General features: G+C 45.9%; 1 protein-coding gene across 1 annotated transcript in view; it reads left to right on the forward strand.

Moving 5' to 3' along the window:
• Positions 1-14,221, forward strand: part of szt2 (SZT2 subunit of KICSTOR complex) — a 259,721-nt gene that overhangs the window by 188,233 nt on the left and 57,267 nt on the right. Inside the window, exons 60-63 of the mRNA XM_070886683.1 lie at positions 399-669; positions 1,777-1,856; positions 2,136-2,261; positions 13,726-13,928. Of these exons, the coding sequence (XP_070742784.1) occupies positions 399-669; positions 1,777-1,856; positions 2,136-2,261; positions 13,726-13,928 (680 nt within the window). The remainder of the gene's footprint in view (positions 1-398; positions 670-1,776; positions 1,857-2,135; positions 2,262-13,725; positions 13,929-14,221) is intronic.

The following is a 14,221-nucleotide window of genomic DNA, read 5'->3' on the forward strand; positions in this document are numbered from 1 at the left end:
TGCTGCCAACTCCCGCGGAAAGATGTAGGTTGCTACCAATCTGTGAGCCAGACTGGTTCAGTCCTCTTCTCACTGAAGCGGAGGGGTTTGCTGGTTTGAAGTGATCCATTGAAGGGCTTGGCCAAGAATTGACTGAACTCTGCTCCCATTAACTTACACACCTGGCTGGGGTTGGCACATTAGTTCTATTAGTTTTAACACTATTAGGTCTAACGAAGCTTTCAATGAATTAGAATCATTTCTGATCACCTGTTGGCTTTACAATTACAGTTGAGCAGAAATTACATACCCACATTGTAAAAGACGATGTGCATTAGTAATTTCTACTGAAGTGTAATTCTCAGTCTGAGACCGGAACCATTTCTCTTCTGTTCCTCATCAGCCCTCTGTCCCCACAGGAAGCGAATCCATTCCTTCAATCCACATTGGAAGCTGATTCACTGATCAAGAGCCCAACCCCACCACCAAGCAAGGAACAGGGACGGCTGAGCTCAACAAACCGGAGTCTTCAACCTCTTCACTTCCCGCCGGAGATTGTCCCGTTTGATGAGGCACTGCGTGACATCACTGTGCCTAAAGCAATGCGGCAGTCACATGACGTGGGGCTGTCTGACCCGGTCTCCCGTCACGGCACACAGTTCCGAGAAATCAAAAACCTGGAGCGGAGAGGTGAGAGAGACATGGAGAACACTTATTTGTCCTATATTGCTCATTAATGCAACTTGCATGTTCCATTATGCTTGTGCTTGCAGCTGGTCTGCAATCAATTTAACATATTGAGTATATTACACAGCTGTTCTACATGTGGGGAATTAAGAGAGGCACATTTTGTTTCTGAGTGAGACTGACTTGATATCCTGCAAGCAACCAAGTTGTGCTTTTTCATGTAAATAAAAATAATTCCTCCTTGGCAATTCAAATTTTCATACAATGAATAGTTGTTGAACCCTAGAAGGTGTTGAAGCAATATTGCTTTAAAAGTTTTCTGTCACCCAAGGGCATGACTGTCACTCCTGTTTGTTTCTGTGTATGTCTGAATGATAAGTGTGTGCGTGTGCTTATATATGTAACATTTCATTCTTTGTCACTTCATTTCCTCAAGTCATTCACAATAGTCTCTCTGTTGTCAGCACGCCAGAAAAGAAGTTGCTGAAACATTGTTTTCCCTTGCTGTTACCCGAGTCGTGTGTCATTTGCAAGGGTTTTTGTGAAATCTTTTATTTTTTTTGCAAACTTTGCAAAGTCTGTGGCACCCTGCTTCTGATCCTGGAATGCACTTGCCATTTTTTCAGGTTCAGTGAAGAGAGTAAATTACTCTCAATTGTCACAGTGGGTCTATATTGGGAGCTTTTATCAGATGTAATCTTTCATGTCTATCTTTATATACACATTTAGCTCAACAGAGCTTCTTTTTGGGTAATACTCAGAGCAATGTTTAGCAAGTGCAGACATTTTGAGGTAGATTGGGCTGCTCATAAGAGAGACCCTGTTCATAAGGTAGGTAATCTAATGTCCTGATTCACTGCAATCTTCATATGGTTGGTTTTGTAAATTTAATTTCACGAAGCTGTCAGTGGCACCAAGGTGCACATTATGTTACAATTTTATGCGGTACTTCTGAGTTGGGTAGTGCATGGGTATTGCTGATATGTGAGCGACTGCTGCACTATTCAGCTGAGCTGTGTCATTTGTGAATGAGTTCTGTACAGGATGCTACAAGCAGTACATTTTCTTGTGTATTAAGCCAAAGCTGTGACCTGATTGTTTCTCTTTCAGAGATGGAGAAACAGATGAAAATTGAGAACCTATTTGTGACATGGCAGCAACGTTCTGCCCAGTCCAACATGCCCATCACAGTAAGTAACATTCTGGCACACCGAGGGAAGTATCTTATTGTTCTCTTTGTTATATGGACTTTAAAACCCACCTTTTATAAGATTTAATATAGCAGCACTTGGGCAAGCTATTAGTTAAAAGTGTTGTGACTGGTACTTTTATGGTTTCATTTGTCTGTGATACAATAGTAAAAGGCATGCTAGTTAAATAAAATCACACTGATGGTATAGTGCCTCCCTGTACATTTTCTGGTCATAAGCAATTAAGCTCTGAACCTTTCAATGTGTTTTCTGGTTTAGGTTGGTGACCTGGACACTCTGAAACAGTCTTCACGTCTTGTTCACTACTGTGCCACCCCACTGCTGTTTGATCCCAATTTCAGACTGCAAATCCAGGCAGAGCAGCAGGTTGGATCTGAGGGAAAGGTAGGTTGGTGATGTATGTGGTTTCAACAGGAGCCGTGCCATTTAGCACATTTGTAATCAGAGCTAGTGACCCGTTCAAATTTGGTCTCAAATGAATGGAAAGTGGGAAAATACAGCTTCATTGCGAGAGGGATGGAGTACAAAAGCAGGGAGGTCCTGCTGCAACTGTACGGGGTATTGGTGAGGCCGCACCTGGAGTACTGCGTGCAGTTTTGGTCACCTTACTTAAGGAAGGATATACTAGCTTTGGAGGGGGTACAGAGACGATTCACTAGGCTGATTCCGGAGATGAAGGGATTACCTTATGACGATAGATTGAGTAGACTGGGTCTTTACTCGTTGGAGTTCAGAAGGATGAGGGGTGATCTTATAGAAACATTTAAAATCATGAAAGGGATAGACAAGATAGAGGCAGAGAGGTTGTCTCCACTGGTCGGGGAGACTAGAACTAGGGGGCATAGCCTCAAAATACGGGGGAGCCAATTTAAAACCGAGTTGAGAAGGAATTTCTTCTCTCAGAGGGTTGTGAATCTGTGGAATTCTCTGCCCAAGGAAGCAGTTGAGGCTAGCTCATTGATTGTATTTAAATCACAGATGGATAGATTTTTAACCAATAAGGAAATTAAGGGTTACGGGGAGCGGGCGGGTAAGTGGAGCTGAGCCAACGGCCAGATCAGCCATGATCTTGTTGAATGGCAGAGCAGGCTTGAGGGGCTAGATGGCCTACTCCTGTTCCTAATTCTTATGTTCCTTATGTAAGAACAGAAGTGGACGGGAGGTCAGAAAAGGAATCGGATTCAGGGAGGCAGTGCAAGGTAACAGAATAAATAAAGGATGTGGAGCAAAGACGAATCTGAAGGATTGAGCGAGAAGTTTTAGGAACGATACAGGAAAAATTGGAATGGGATAGTGAATGTTGGCATGGGGGGGGGGGGAGGGTGGGGGGGGTTGGAGAGGAGACGGCGGTGGCACACAATGTGCTGTATTGTATTTTTTTTTTAACTGACCTTGTCGGGGTAAACGAGCTAATTGTGCACAAAAGGTCAGTCACGTCATGCCTACGAACAAGTCACAATCTGTTGGAAATCATCAGTTCGTTGAAGCAAAACATGAGCCTCAAGAGCACTGCAGAGAGCGAGTGAGCATCTGCCAATTCATAAGTTCTATCTAAAATAAACAGATCCTGGTGCTCTCGAGCCAAGAGACCAGTGTCAGTTTAACCTATCCTGTATTGCTAATTCTTATTGAGGACTGCAGGAGAATCAAATTGAACTTCATCAATTTGCTGTGAATTTAGAAATGCTTCAGAGATTCTAAATATTTCTTTAATTATTCCTCATTCATCCAATCTTTACAAACAAATACAATTAATGGCAGAGTCCCCTTTGAGAAATTTCCTGAAAAAAATATTCGGTCATCTAAAGCTCATATGGTGTGACCATCCCTGCCTCCACCCCCCACAGTAATACTCCTCTTTGTTCCCTACTCTGAAAGCTATCGCACAGGGTACTGCATAACACCTTATTTTAAATCTGCCCAGACTGATGTGATGAATGCTTCTCCTATCTACTGACTGTAAGTGTCCTTAATTTGGCATTCTAACTTAGGCCCATGGATAGCTGATGTGGGAAGTGGAATTGTCACACTGTTGAGTAAGTTAGGGCTTACTCTCCTGGATTTGGGGTTAAAGCATATATTTTTTTCTTACTCGTTCCTGGGATGTGGGCTTCGCTGGCAAGACCAGCACTTATTGCCCATCCCGAAGGTGGTGTTGAGCTGGCTTCATGAACCGCTGCAGTCCGTGTGGCGAAGGTACTCCCATAGTGCTGTTAGGGAGGGAGTTCCAGGATTTTGACCCAGTGACTATGAAGAAACAGAGATATATTTCCAAGTTAGGAGGGTGTGTGACTTAGAAGGGAACTTGCAGGTGATGGTGTTCCCATGTGCCTGTTGCCCTTGACCTTCTAGGTGGTAAAGGTCGCGGGTTTTGAAGGAACTGTTGAAGAAGCCCTGGCGAATTGCTGCAGTGTATTCCATAGATGGTACACATTACAGCCACGGTGCGTCAGTGGTGGAGGGAGTGAATGTTTAAGGTGGTGGATGGGTGCCAAACAAGCAGGCTACTTTGTTCTGGATGGTGTCGAGCTTCTTGGGTGTTGTTAGAGATGTACTCATCCAGGCAAGTGGAGAGTTGTGCTTTGTAGATGGTGGGAATGCTTTGGGGAGTCAGGAGGTGAGACACTCGCTGCAGAATAACCAGCCTCTGACCTGCTCTTGTCGTCATGGTATTTATCTGGCTGGTCCATTTAGATTTCTGGTCAATGGTGACCCCCCAGGATGTTGATGGTGGAGGATTTGACGATGGTAATGGCATTGGAATGTCAAGGGGCAGTGGTCAGACTCTCTCTTGTTGGAGATAGTCAATGCCTGGCACTTGTGTGCTGCGAATGTTACTTGCCACCTGATGTATGCGGGCATGAACTGCTTCATTATCTGAGGAGTTGTGAATGGAACTGAACACTGCAATCTCCACTTCTGACCTTATGATGAAGGGAAGGTCATTGATGAAGTAGCTGAAGATGGTTGGGTCTAGGACACTGTTCTGAGGAACTCCTGCAGCGATGTCCTGGAGCTGAGATGATTAGCCTTCAAACAACCACAGCCATCTTCCTTTGTGCTAGGTATGACTCCAACCAGTGGACAGTTTCCCCGATTCCCACTGACTTCGATTTTACTAGAGCTCCTTGATGCCACAGTCATTCAAATGTTGCCTTGATGTCAAGGGCAGTGACTCTCACCTCACCTCAGGAGTTTTGTCCATGTTTGGACCAAGACTGTAATGAGGTCTGGAACCGAGTGGTGCTGGCAGAACCCAAACTGAGCATCCACGAGCAACTTATTGGTGAGTAAGTGCCACTTGATGGCACTGTCGACGACGCCTTCCATCACTTTGCTGAAGATTGAGAGTAGACTGATGGGGCGGTAATTGGCCAGATTGGATTTGTCCTGCTTTTTGTTGACTCAGTGTACCTGGAATGGAAAAGTGTTCCATTCTCCTGTCCTAATATCGCTTACCTTGATGAATACAAAGGTTTACCACAGTTGGGACATGTTAGTCTTATCCATGTGTCAGCCGTGATTCAGTGGATAGCACTCTTGCCTCTGAGTCAGAAGGTTGTGGGTTTAAGTCCCACTCTGGAGACTTGAGCACAGAAATCTAGGCTGACACTCCAGTGCAGGGCTCTTACTCCCTGTGTGGATGAGAGCAAGGACTGCAGGGAGGATGAGCAAACTGACCACAGCACCATGGTACAGGGGGCCATTCAAGTGGGGGCAGTAAAAAGAAATGTTGTAGTGAAAGGGGACAGTATAGTTAGGGGGATAGATAAGGTTCTCTGCAGCCAAGAGCGCAAGTCCCAAAGGCTGTGTGGCCTGTCCAGTGCCAGGGTTAAGGACACCTCCTCAGGGCTGGAGAGGAACTTGGAGTGGGAGGGGAAAGATCCAATTGTCGTGGTCCACGTAGGTACCAACGACATAGGTAGGTTGAAGAAAGAGGTTCTGTGGAGGGAGTATGAGCAGGTAGGGGCCAAAGTAAAAAGCAGAACCACAAAGGTAATAATCTCTGGATTTCTACCTGAGCCACGAGCAAATTTGCATAGGGTAAATAAGATCACGTGGCTCAAAGACTGGTGTGGGAGAAATGGGTTTTGGTTCGTTGGACACTGGCACCAGTACTGGGGTTCTATTGGGACGGGCTCCACATAGACCGTGCTGGGACTTGGGTCCTGGCGAATCAAATAACTGGGGCTAAAGAGAGGGCTTTAAACTAAATGAGCAAAAATGTAAAAAGTCAAAGAATAAGGAGAAGGCAATAGAGCAGGGTAGCACTGGGGGAAATGAAAACCAGAGCATGACAGGAAGGGACAGAATGTATAAACATAAAAGTGAATCAGAAAGTGGGGTCAAAGCAGGAAAAAAGGGTAATAAAACAAAATTAAAAGCTCTTTATCTGAATGCACGCAGCATTCATAACAAAATAGATGTGTTGGCAGCACAAATAGATACAAATGGGTATGATCTGATAGCCATTACAGAGACGTGGTTGCAAGGCGACCAAGGCTGGGAACTAAGTATTTGACAATTCAGAAGGACAGACAGAAAGGAAAAGGAGGTGGGGTAGCTCTGTTAATAAAGGATGAGATCAGTGTGTTAGTGAGAAACGATATTGGCTCAGAAGATCAAGATGTTCATCAAGGTGTAGGGGCCTCAACTATTTACAATCTATATTAATGACTTGGATGAAGGATGGAGTGTAATGTAGCCAAGTTTGCTGATGATACAAAGATGGGTGGGAAAGCAGATTGTGAGGAGGACACAAAAAATCTGCAAAGGGATTTAGACAGGCTAAGTTAGTGGACAAATATTTGACAGATGGAGTATAATGTAGGAAAATGTGAGGTTATCCACTTTGGCAGCAAAAATAGAAAAGCAGATTATGGAGAAAAATTTCTAAATGCTTCAGAAGGGGGTCCTTGTGCATGAAACATAAAAAGCTATTATGCAGGTACAGCACGTAATCAGGAAGGCAAATGGAATGTTGGCCTTTATTGCAAGGGGGATAGAGTATAAAAGCAGGGAAGTCCTGCTACAACTGTACAGGGTATTGGTGAGGCCACACCTGGAGTACTATGTGCAGTTTTAGTCTCCGTATTTAAGAAAGGATATGCTTGCATTGTAGGCGATTCAGGGAAGCTTCACTAGGTTGATTCCGGAGATTAGGGGGTTGACTTATGAAGATAGGTTGAGTAGGTTGGGTCTATACTCATTGGAGTTCAGAAGAATGAGAGGTGATCTTATCGAAACATATAAGATAATGAGAGGGCTGGACAAGTTGGATGCAGAGAGAATATTTCCACTCATAGGGAAACTAAAACTAGGGGGCATAGTCTCAGAATAACGGGGCTGCCCATTTAAAACTGAGATGAGGAATTTCTTCTATGAGGGTTGTAAATTGTGAAATTCTCTGCCCCATAGAGCTGTGGAGGCTGGGTCATTGAATATATTTAAGACGGAAATAGACAGATTTTTGAGCGATAAGGGAATAAAGGGTTATGGAGAGCGGGCAGGGAAGTGGAACGGAGTCCATGATCAGATCAGCCATGATCCTATTGAATGGCGGAGCAGGCTCAAGGGGCCAAATGGCCTACTACTGCTCCTATTTATTATGTTTTTAAATTGAGGCCCCGCATGCTCTCTCGGATGGACGTAAAAGACTCCATGGCAAGATGATGGCACTTTTTAAAAGAAATTATTTCCTGTGCCCTGGCCAATATTTATCCCTCAATTAACATAACAAAAACAGATTGTCTGGCCATTTTCACATTGCTGTTTATGAGAGCTTGCTGTGTGTAATTGACTGCCTATGTTACAACAGTTTTTTTTTGCATCCAGGATGCTTATGTAGGTAAGAACCAATAATATCCCAAACTCTGTTCCCTATGGTACTTCATAAGAACATATGAGCAGGAGTAGGTCATTTGGCCCCTCGAACCTGCTCCACCATTCAATAAGATCATAGCTGTTCTTCTACCTCAACTCAACTTTCCTACAATATTGCCATATCCCTTTATTCCCTTATTATCCAAAAATCTATCGATGTCTGTCTTGAATATACTCAATAACTGAGCTTCCACAGCCCTATTGGGTAGAGAATTCAAGATTCACAACCCTCTGAGTGAAGAGGTTTCTCATCATCTTAGTCCTAAATGGCCGACCCCTTATTCTGAGACTGTGACCCCTGGTTCCTGACTCCTCAGCCAGAGGAAACTACCTCTCTGCATCTACCCTGTCAAGCCCTGTAAGAATGTTGCATGTTTCAATGAGATCACCTCTCATTTTTCTTAACTCTAGAGAATGTAGGCCTAGTCTACTCAATCTCTCCTCATAGGACAATCCCCCCATCACAGGAATCAGTCTGGTGAACCTTCATTGCACTCCCTCTATACTTTTCTTTGAGTAAGGAGACCAAAATTGTACACAATACTCCAGGTGTGGTCTCACCAGGGCCCTATATAATTGCAGTAAGACGTCTTTACTCTTCTACTCAAATCCTCTTGTAATAAAGGCCAACATAACATTTGCTTTCTTAATTGCTTGCTGTTAACTTTCAGTGATTCATGTACAAGAACTCCCAGGTCCCTCTGAACACCAACATTTCCAAATCACTCATCATTTAAAAAATAAACTTTTTCTATTTTTCCTACCAAAGTGGATAACTTCACATTTCTCCACATTATGGGCCCAAGTTTCGAGCCGCGCCTAGAACGGCGCAGTCCTGACCTGGACGCCCATTTTTCGCACCACAAAGTGCGCCTAAAAAAAACCTACAGATTCTCCACCTCCCTGTAGGTCCTCTGGCCCTTGGCGCGGCGCAGCAGGAGCTGTAGGGGGCGGAGCCAGGTCCCTGCGCGGAAAACAGTGCCGGGACCTCTGCACATGCGCGCTACAGTGGGCGCGCAAGTGCAGTAGCTCCAGGCGCCCAAAACTGTGTGGGAGGGGCCCAAAGCACGCAGTCCCTAGCCCTGGCCGAATGGACTCACTGGGGCTGCGTGGATCAGGCTGCCTCCCACACCCAGCTCCTGCTTCCTCCCGACCCGACTCGACTCCCGCTTCCCGCCTCCGGACTGGACCCGACACCGACCCGACTCCCGCTCTTCCCCCTCCCCCCCCCCCCCCCCCCCCTCCCCACCTCCGGAACCGACCTGACTCCCCGGACCGGACACCGACTCCCGCTTCCGACCCCGACCCCGACACCGATCCGACTCCCGCGCCCCCGCCCCCCCCACCGGACCCGACCCGACTCACGCTCCCCCCCACCTCCGGAACGGACCTGACCCCCCCCGGACTGGACCCGACTCAACTCCTGCTCCCCCCCCCCGACCCTGGACTGGATCCGACCTGACCTCACTCCCCCCCGACCTGACTTCCCTCCCCCCCGACCTGACCTCCCTCTCCCTCCCCCCAACCCGAATCGACCTCCCTCCCACCCCCCCCCCCCCCCCCATCGACCCGACCCAACGCCACTTACCTGTAAATCTGGTGCTGGGGACGGGCACTGCCCGAAGTCTCGGGCCCGGCCCGTTCAGCCTCCCTCCCCCTTCTCCTTCCCCACCCCCCCCCCCGTCTCCTTCCCCCACCCCCATCTCCTTCCCCCACCCCCATCTCCTTCCCCCACCCCCATCTCCTTCCCCCACCCCCATCTCCTTCCCCCACCCCCATCTCCTTCCCCCACCCCCATCTCCTTCCCCCACCCCCATCTCCTTCCCCCACCCCCATCTCCTTCCCCCACCCCCATCTCCTTCCCCCACCCCCATCTCCTTCCCCCACCCCCATCTCCTTCCCCCACCCCCATCTCCTTCCCCCACCCCCATCTCCTTCCCCCACCCCCATCTCCTTCCCCCACCCCCATCTCCTTCCCCCACCCCCATCTCCTTCCCCCACCCCCATCTCCTTCCCCCACCCCCATCTCCTTCCCCCACCCCCATCTCCTTCCCCCACCCCCATCTCCTTCCCCCACCCCCATCTCCTTCCCCCACCCCCATCTCCTTCCCCCACCCCCATCTCCTTCCCCCACCCCCATCTCCTTCCCCCACCCCCATCTCCTTCCCCCACCCCCATCTCCTTCCCCCACCCCCATCTCCTTCCCCCACCCCCATCTCCTTCCCCCACCCCCATCTCCTTCCCCCACCCCCATCTCCTTCCCCCACCCCCATCTCCTTCCCCCACCCCCATCTCCTTCCCCCACCCCCATCTCCTTCCCCCACCCCCATCTCCTTCCCCCACCCCCATCTCCTTCCCCCACCCCCATCTCCTTCCCCCACCCCCATCTCCTTCCCCCACCCCCATCTCCTTCCCCCACCCCCATCTCCTTCCCCCACCCCCATCTCCTTCCCCCACCCCCATCTCCTTCCCCCACCCCCATCTCCTTCCCCCACCCCCATCTCCTTCCCCCACCCCCATCTCCTTCCCCCACCCCCATCTCCTTCCCCCACCCCCATCTCCTTCCCCCACCCCCATCTCCTTTCCCCCACCCCCATCTCCTTTCCCCCCTCCCATCTCCTTTCTCCCCTCCCACCTTCTCCCCCCCATCTCCTTTCCCCCCTTCTCCCCATCCCTCCCCCCTTCTCCCCATCCCTCCCCCTTCTCCCCATCCCTCCCCCTTCCCTCCCTCTGCACCCCCCCCCTCTCTCCCTCTACCTCCCTCCCCTCGCTGTCAGAAACACAGACACTGACAGACAGAGAATGAGAGACACACACAGACAGACAGAGAGATAGAGACACTGACAGAGACACACTGGGGGGGGGGGGGGAGATGTGGGAGCACCCCAGCACACTGTTGGAGGGCTCCCGGTGCTGCAGTCGGTAAGTAGAGAATGTTTTATTTATTGATTTAAAAAAAAAATTATTTCTTATTAATTTGTTTTGATTGATTTATTTGTTGATTTATTGATGTATTTATCATTTATTATTGATGATGGCTCTATTTGTAAAACTGAAGTGTTTAATGTTTGTAAACTTCCCTTTAAACCCCCCCCCCCCAACCATTCCCTACGCCTGATTTGTAACCTACGTCTGATTTTCTAAAGTGTAGACAAGGTTTTTTCGAGCGTACAAAAATCTTCACTTACTCCATTCTGAGTTAGTTTGGAGTAAGTTTTCACTCACGAAACTTTGAAAACAGGCGTAAGTGGCCGGACACGCCCCCTTTTGAAAAAAAAATTCTGTTCCAAAGTGAAACTGTTCTAACGGACTAGAACTGGAGAAAACTAAATGACGAGAATTCCGATTTCTAAGATACTCCGTTCTACACCAGTTACTCCTAAAAATCAGGAGCAAATCATGTGGAAACTTGGGGCCATAATTCCATTTGCCATGCTCTTGCCCACTCACTTAGCCTGTCTATATCCCCTTGAAGTCACTTTGCATCCTCCACACAACTTACATTCCCATCTAGCTTTGTATCGTCAGAAAACTTGGATATATTACATTTAGTCCCCTCATCCAAATCATTGACATAGATTGTGAATAGCTGGGGCCCAAGCACTGATCCTTGCAGTACCCCACTAGTTACAGTCTGCCAACCTGAAAATGACCCGTTTATTCCTGCTCTCTGTTTTCTGTCCATTAGCCAATCCTCAATTCATGCAAGTAGATTACCCCCAATCCCATGAGCTCTAATTTTGTATAATAACCTCTTATGTGGCACCTTATCGAATGCCTTCTGAAAATCTAAATACACCATATCCACTGGTCCCCCCTTATCTATTCTGCTAGTTGTAACCTTAAAAAACTCGAACATGATTTCTCTTTCATAAATCCACATTGACTGCCCAGTCCTCTTATTATTTTCGAAGTGCCTTGTTACCACATCCTTATGAATAGATTCTAGCATTTTCCCTACTACTGATGTCAGGCTTAACTGGTCTGTATTTCCCCATTTTCTCTCTTCCCTCCTTTCTTAAATAGCGGGGTTACATTGGTTCATGCAGATTGGAAAGAAGCTATTCATTCAGTTTCTGTCTCTTATCCCCACCCACCTCACAGTACAACTAAACATTTCTCTCATTTATTTTTTTAAATTGATTTCTTATCCAGTTTTAGGTTCTATATGAATTTTAATCTAATTAGTGGGCTCTTCTCTGAGGCCTTATTAAAGTGTTATGGAAGCCAAAATAAACAACGTTCAATCATTTACTTTATTTGTAACATCCTCAATAAATCCAAGAAAGTTTGTTGAGGCTGACCATCCCCTACTAAATTGATTTTGACTTTTCCCTCATTAAATTATTGCTGAGTATATCTCACTCCTTCATAGTTTCTATTATTTAGCCTTCTACTGTTACAGCACTATTGATGTTTGGCTAATGTACTTTTCTGTGTCCTGTTTGATGTTTTGAAATATATAGTATAATCATAATGTTACAGTAATTGGATAACACGCCTGTATTTTCGGTTTCGGTGATTACTTTGAGAAAATAGTCATTATCAATGCTCAATGGTTTAATGAAAATCAATGTTTTTCTTTTAAATGTTCAGATGAATCAGAAGGAACAAGCTCAAATAAAATTAGTTTCTGTCTACATTTGATATGTATTTTTGAGGTAAAGTAACTTAAATAGAAAGGTTTCAAATCAGGATCGAGCTTTCTTTGGATCTTTGAACAGGTATTATGCTAAAGAAGGTGGCAAAAGTTGTACCCCTGTTCAAAATGAGGAAATGGATAAGTTAAGTTATAACTTTTCTTACCTGGTTTGTGGTAAAACGTGTAGATTGAATAATACAGGATGAAATTACTGAACATTTAGAAAGGCACATGGATCAATCAGGGATAGTTACCATGAATTTATAAAGGCAGGTTGTGTTTGCTTGATTTTTTTTTAGGGAAATTCAGTGTACATAGTTGAAGAAAATAAATAAAGAACTTCAATTCATATTGAGCTTTTCATATCCTTGGGGAATCCCAAAGTGCTGTACAACCAATGAATTACTTGTGAAATGTAGATTTTCTGAAGGTTTTTGATAAGGTGCCACATAAGAGACCTGTTGCAAAAATTAAGGTAGGTGGTATTGAAGAGAATGTAGCTGCATAGATAGAGTTGCTGAGGGTGCAGAAAGCAGAAAATAGGGGTAATGGATGATTTCTGGATTGGCTGGATTTAGGTAGTCTATTCCTACTGGGAATACTTCCATTTTCCATTTATATGACTGATTTGGACATAGGCACAATAAAAATTGCATTTATGTTTGTTGATATTAAATTAGAGGGAAGATATAGACTAGTTAGTGGAGTGAGCAGATATGTGGCAGATGCAGTTCAATGCAGAGAAATGTGGAGTTGTACAATTTGGGTGTCAGACTTAGCTCAGTGCTAGCACTCTCGTCTCTAAGTCAGAAGGTCGAAGGTTCAATCCTCATTCTAGAGACTTCAGTAGATAATCTAGGCTAATGGTTCAGAGCAGTACTGATGGGGTAATGCATTGTCGGAGGTGCTGTACTTCAGATCAGATGGTTAACCGAGGCCCTGCCTGCTGTCTCAGGTGGACATAAGATCCAATGGCACTATTTGAAAAAAAGCAAGAGAATTCTCCTGGCTTCCTGGCCAATATTTATCCTGAACCAATATCATTAAAACAGATTATTTGGTCATTAATCTCATTGCTGTTTGTGGGACTTACTGTGCGCAAATTGACTGTTGATTTCCCCTGTATTCCAACAGTTACTGCACTTCAAAAGTACTTCATTGGCTGTGCCGTGCTTTGTCACATATTGAGGTTGAGAAAGGCAGTATATAAATGCAAGTTTTTTTCTTTCCCAATTGTTTATGTCTATTTTAATTCAGAGATGAACTGCAATGATCTTTTCTTGCCTTCACATTTTCTGAGATTTGTGAACCCCCTCTCCACAGAAGCGCCATCGTTCTAATGACTCAACAGCATCAGGGAGAGACCGGAGTCACAGCTGTGATTCTGTGGAAACAATGCCTTTTAAAGTGAAAGAGGAGCAGTGGCTGGGAGAGATCTCCAATGCATTCATGCAGCAGTACATCCAGTACCTACAGAGCATGGGCTTTATCCTGGTGCAGGTCCGCCCACCTTCTCCTACTCGGAGGTAAGGACAACAACAGTTTAATGCAAGGTAGCAGAATTGTCACCTATGCTTTCTATGTACAAGTCATGCAATTGAAACAATGCAGTTACTACTGTCTCAGTACGACCCATATCATTGAAACTTAATGTATTTTTGTTTTCCTGTGATGCTAATACAACCTTTAAATGAAAATAAGTTGTAGGCATTTCCTTGCAGTGCACCACACTGATACCATAATGCGACCTAATTAACACAGTATCTATCCTCATAATATACAGAAGTTAGTGAACATCCTCACAGTGCATTGCACTACA

The sequence above is a fragment of the Pristiophorus japonicus genome, chromosome 8 (genome assembly GCF_044704955.1).
Source record: "Pristiophorus japonicus isolate sPriJap1 chromosome 8, sPriJap1.hap1, whole genome shotgun sequence".
Taxonomy (NCBI): domain Eukaryota; kingdom Metazoa; phylum Chordata; class Chondrichthyes; family Pristiophoridae; genus Pristiophorus; species Pristiophorus japonicus.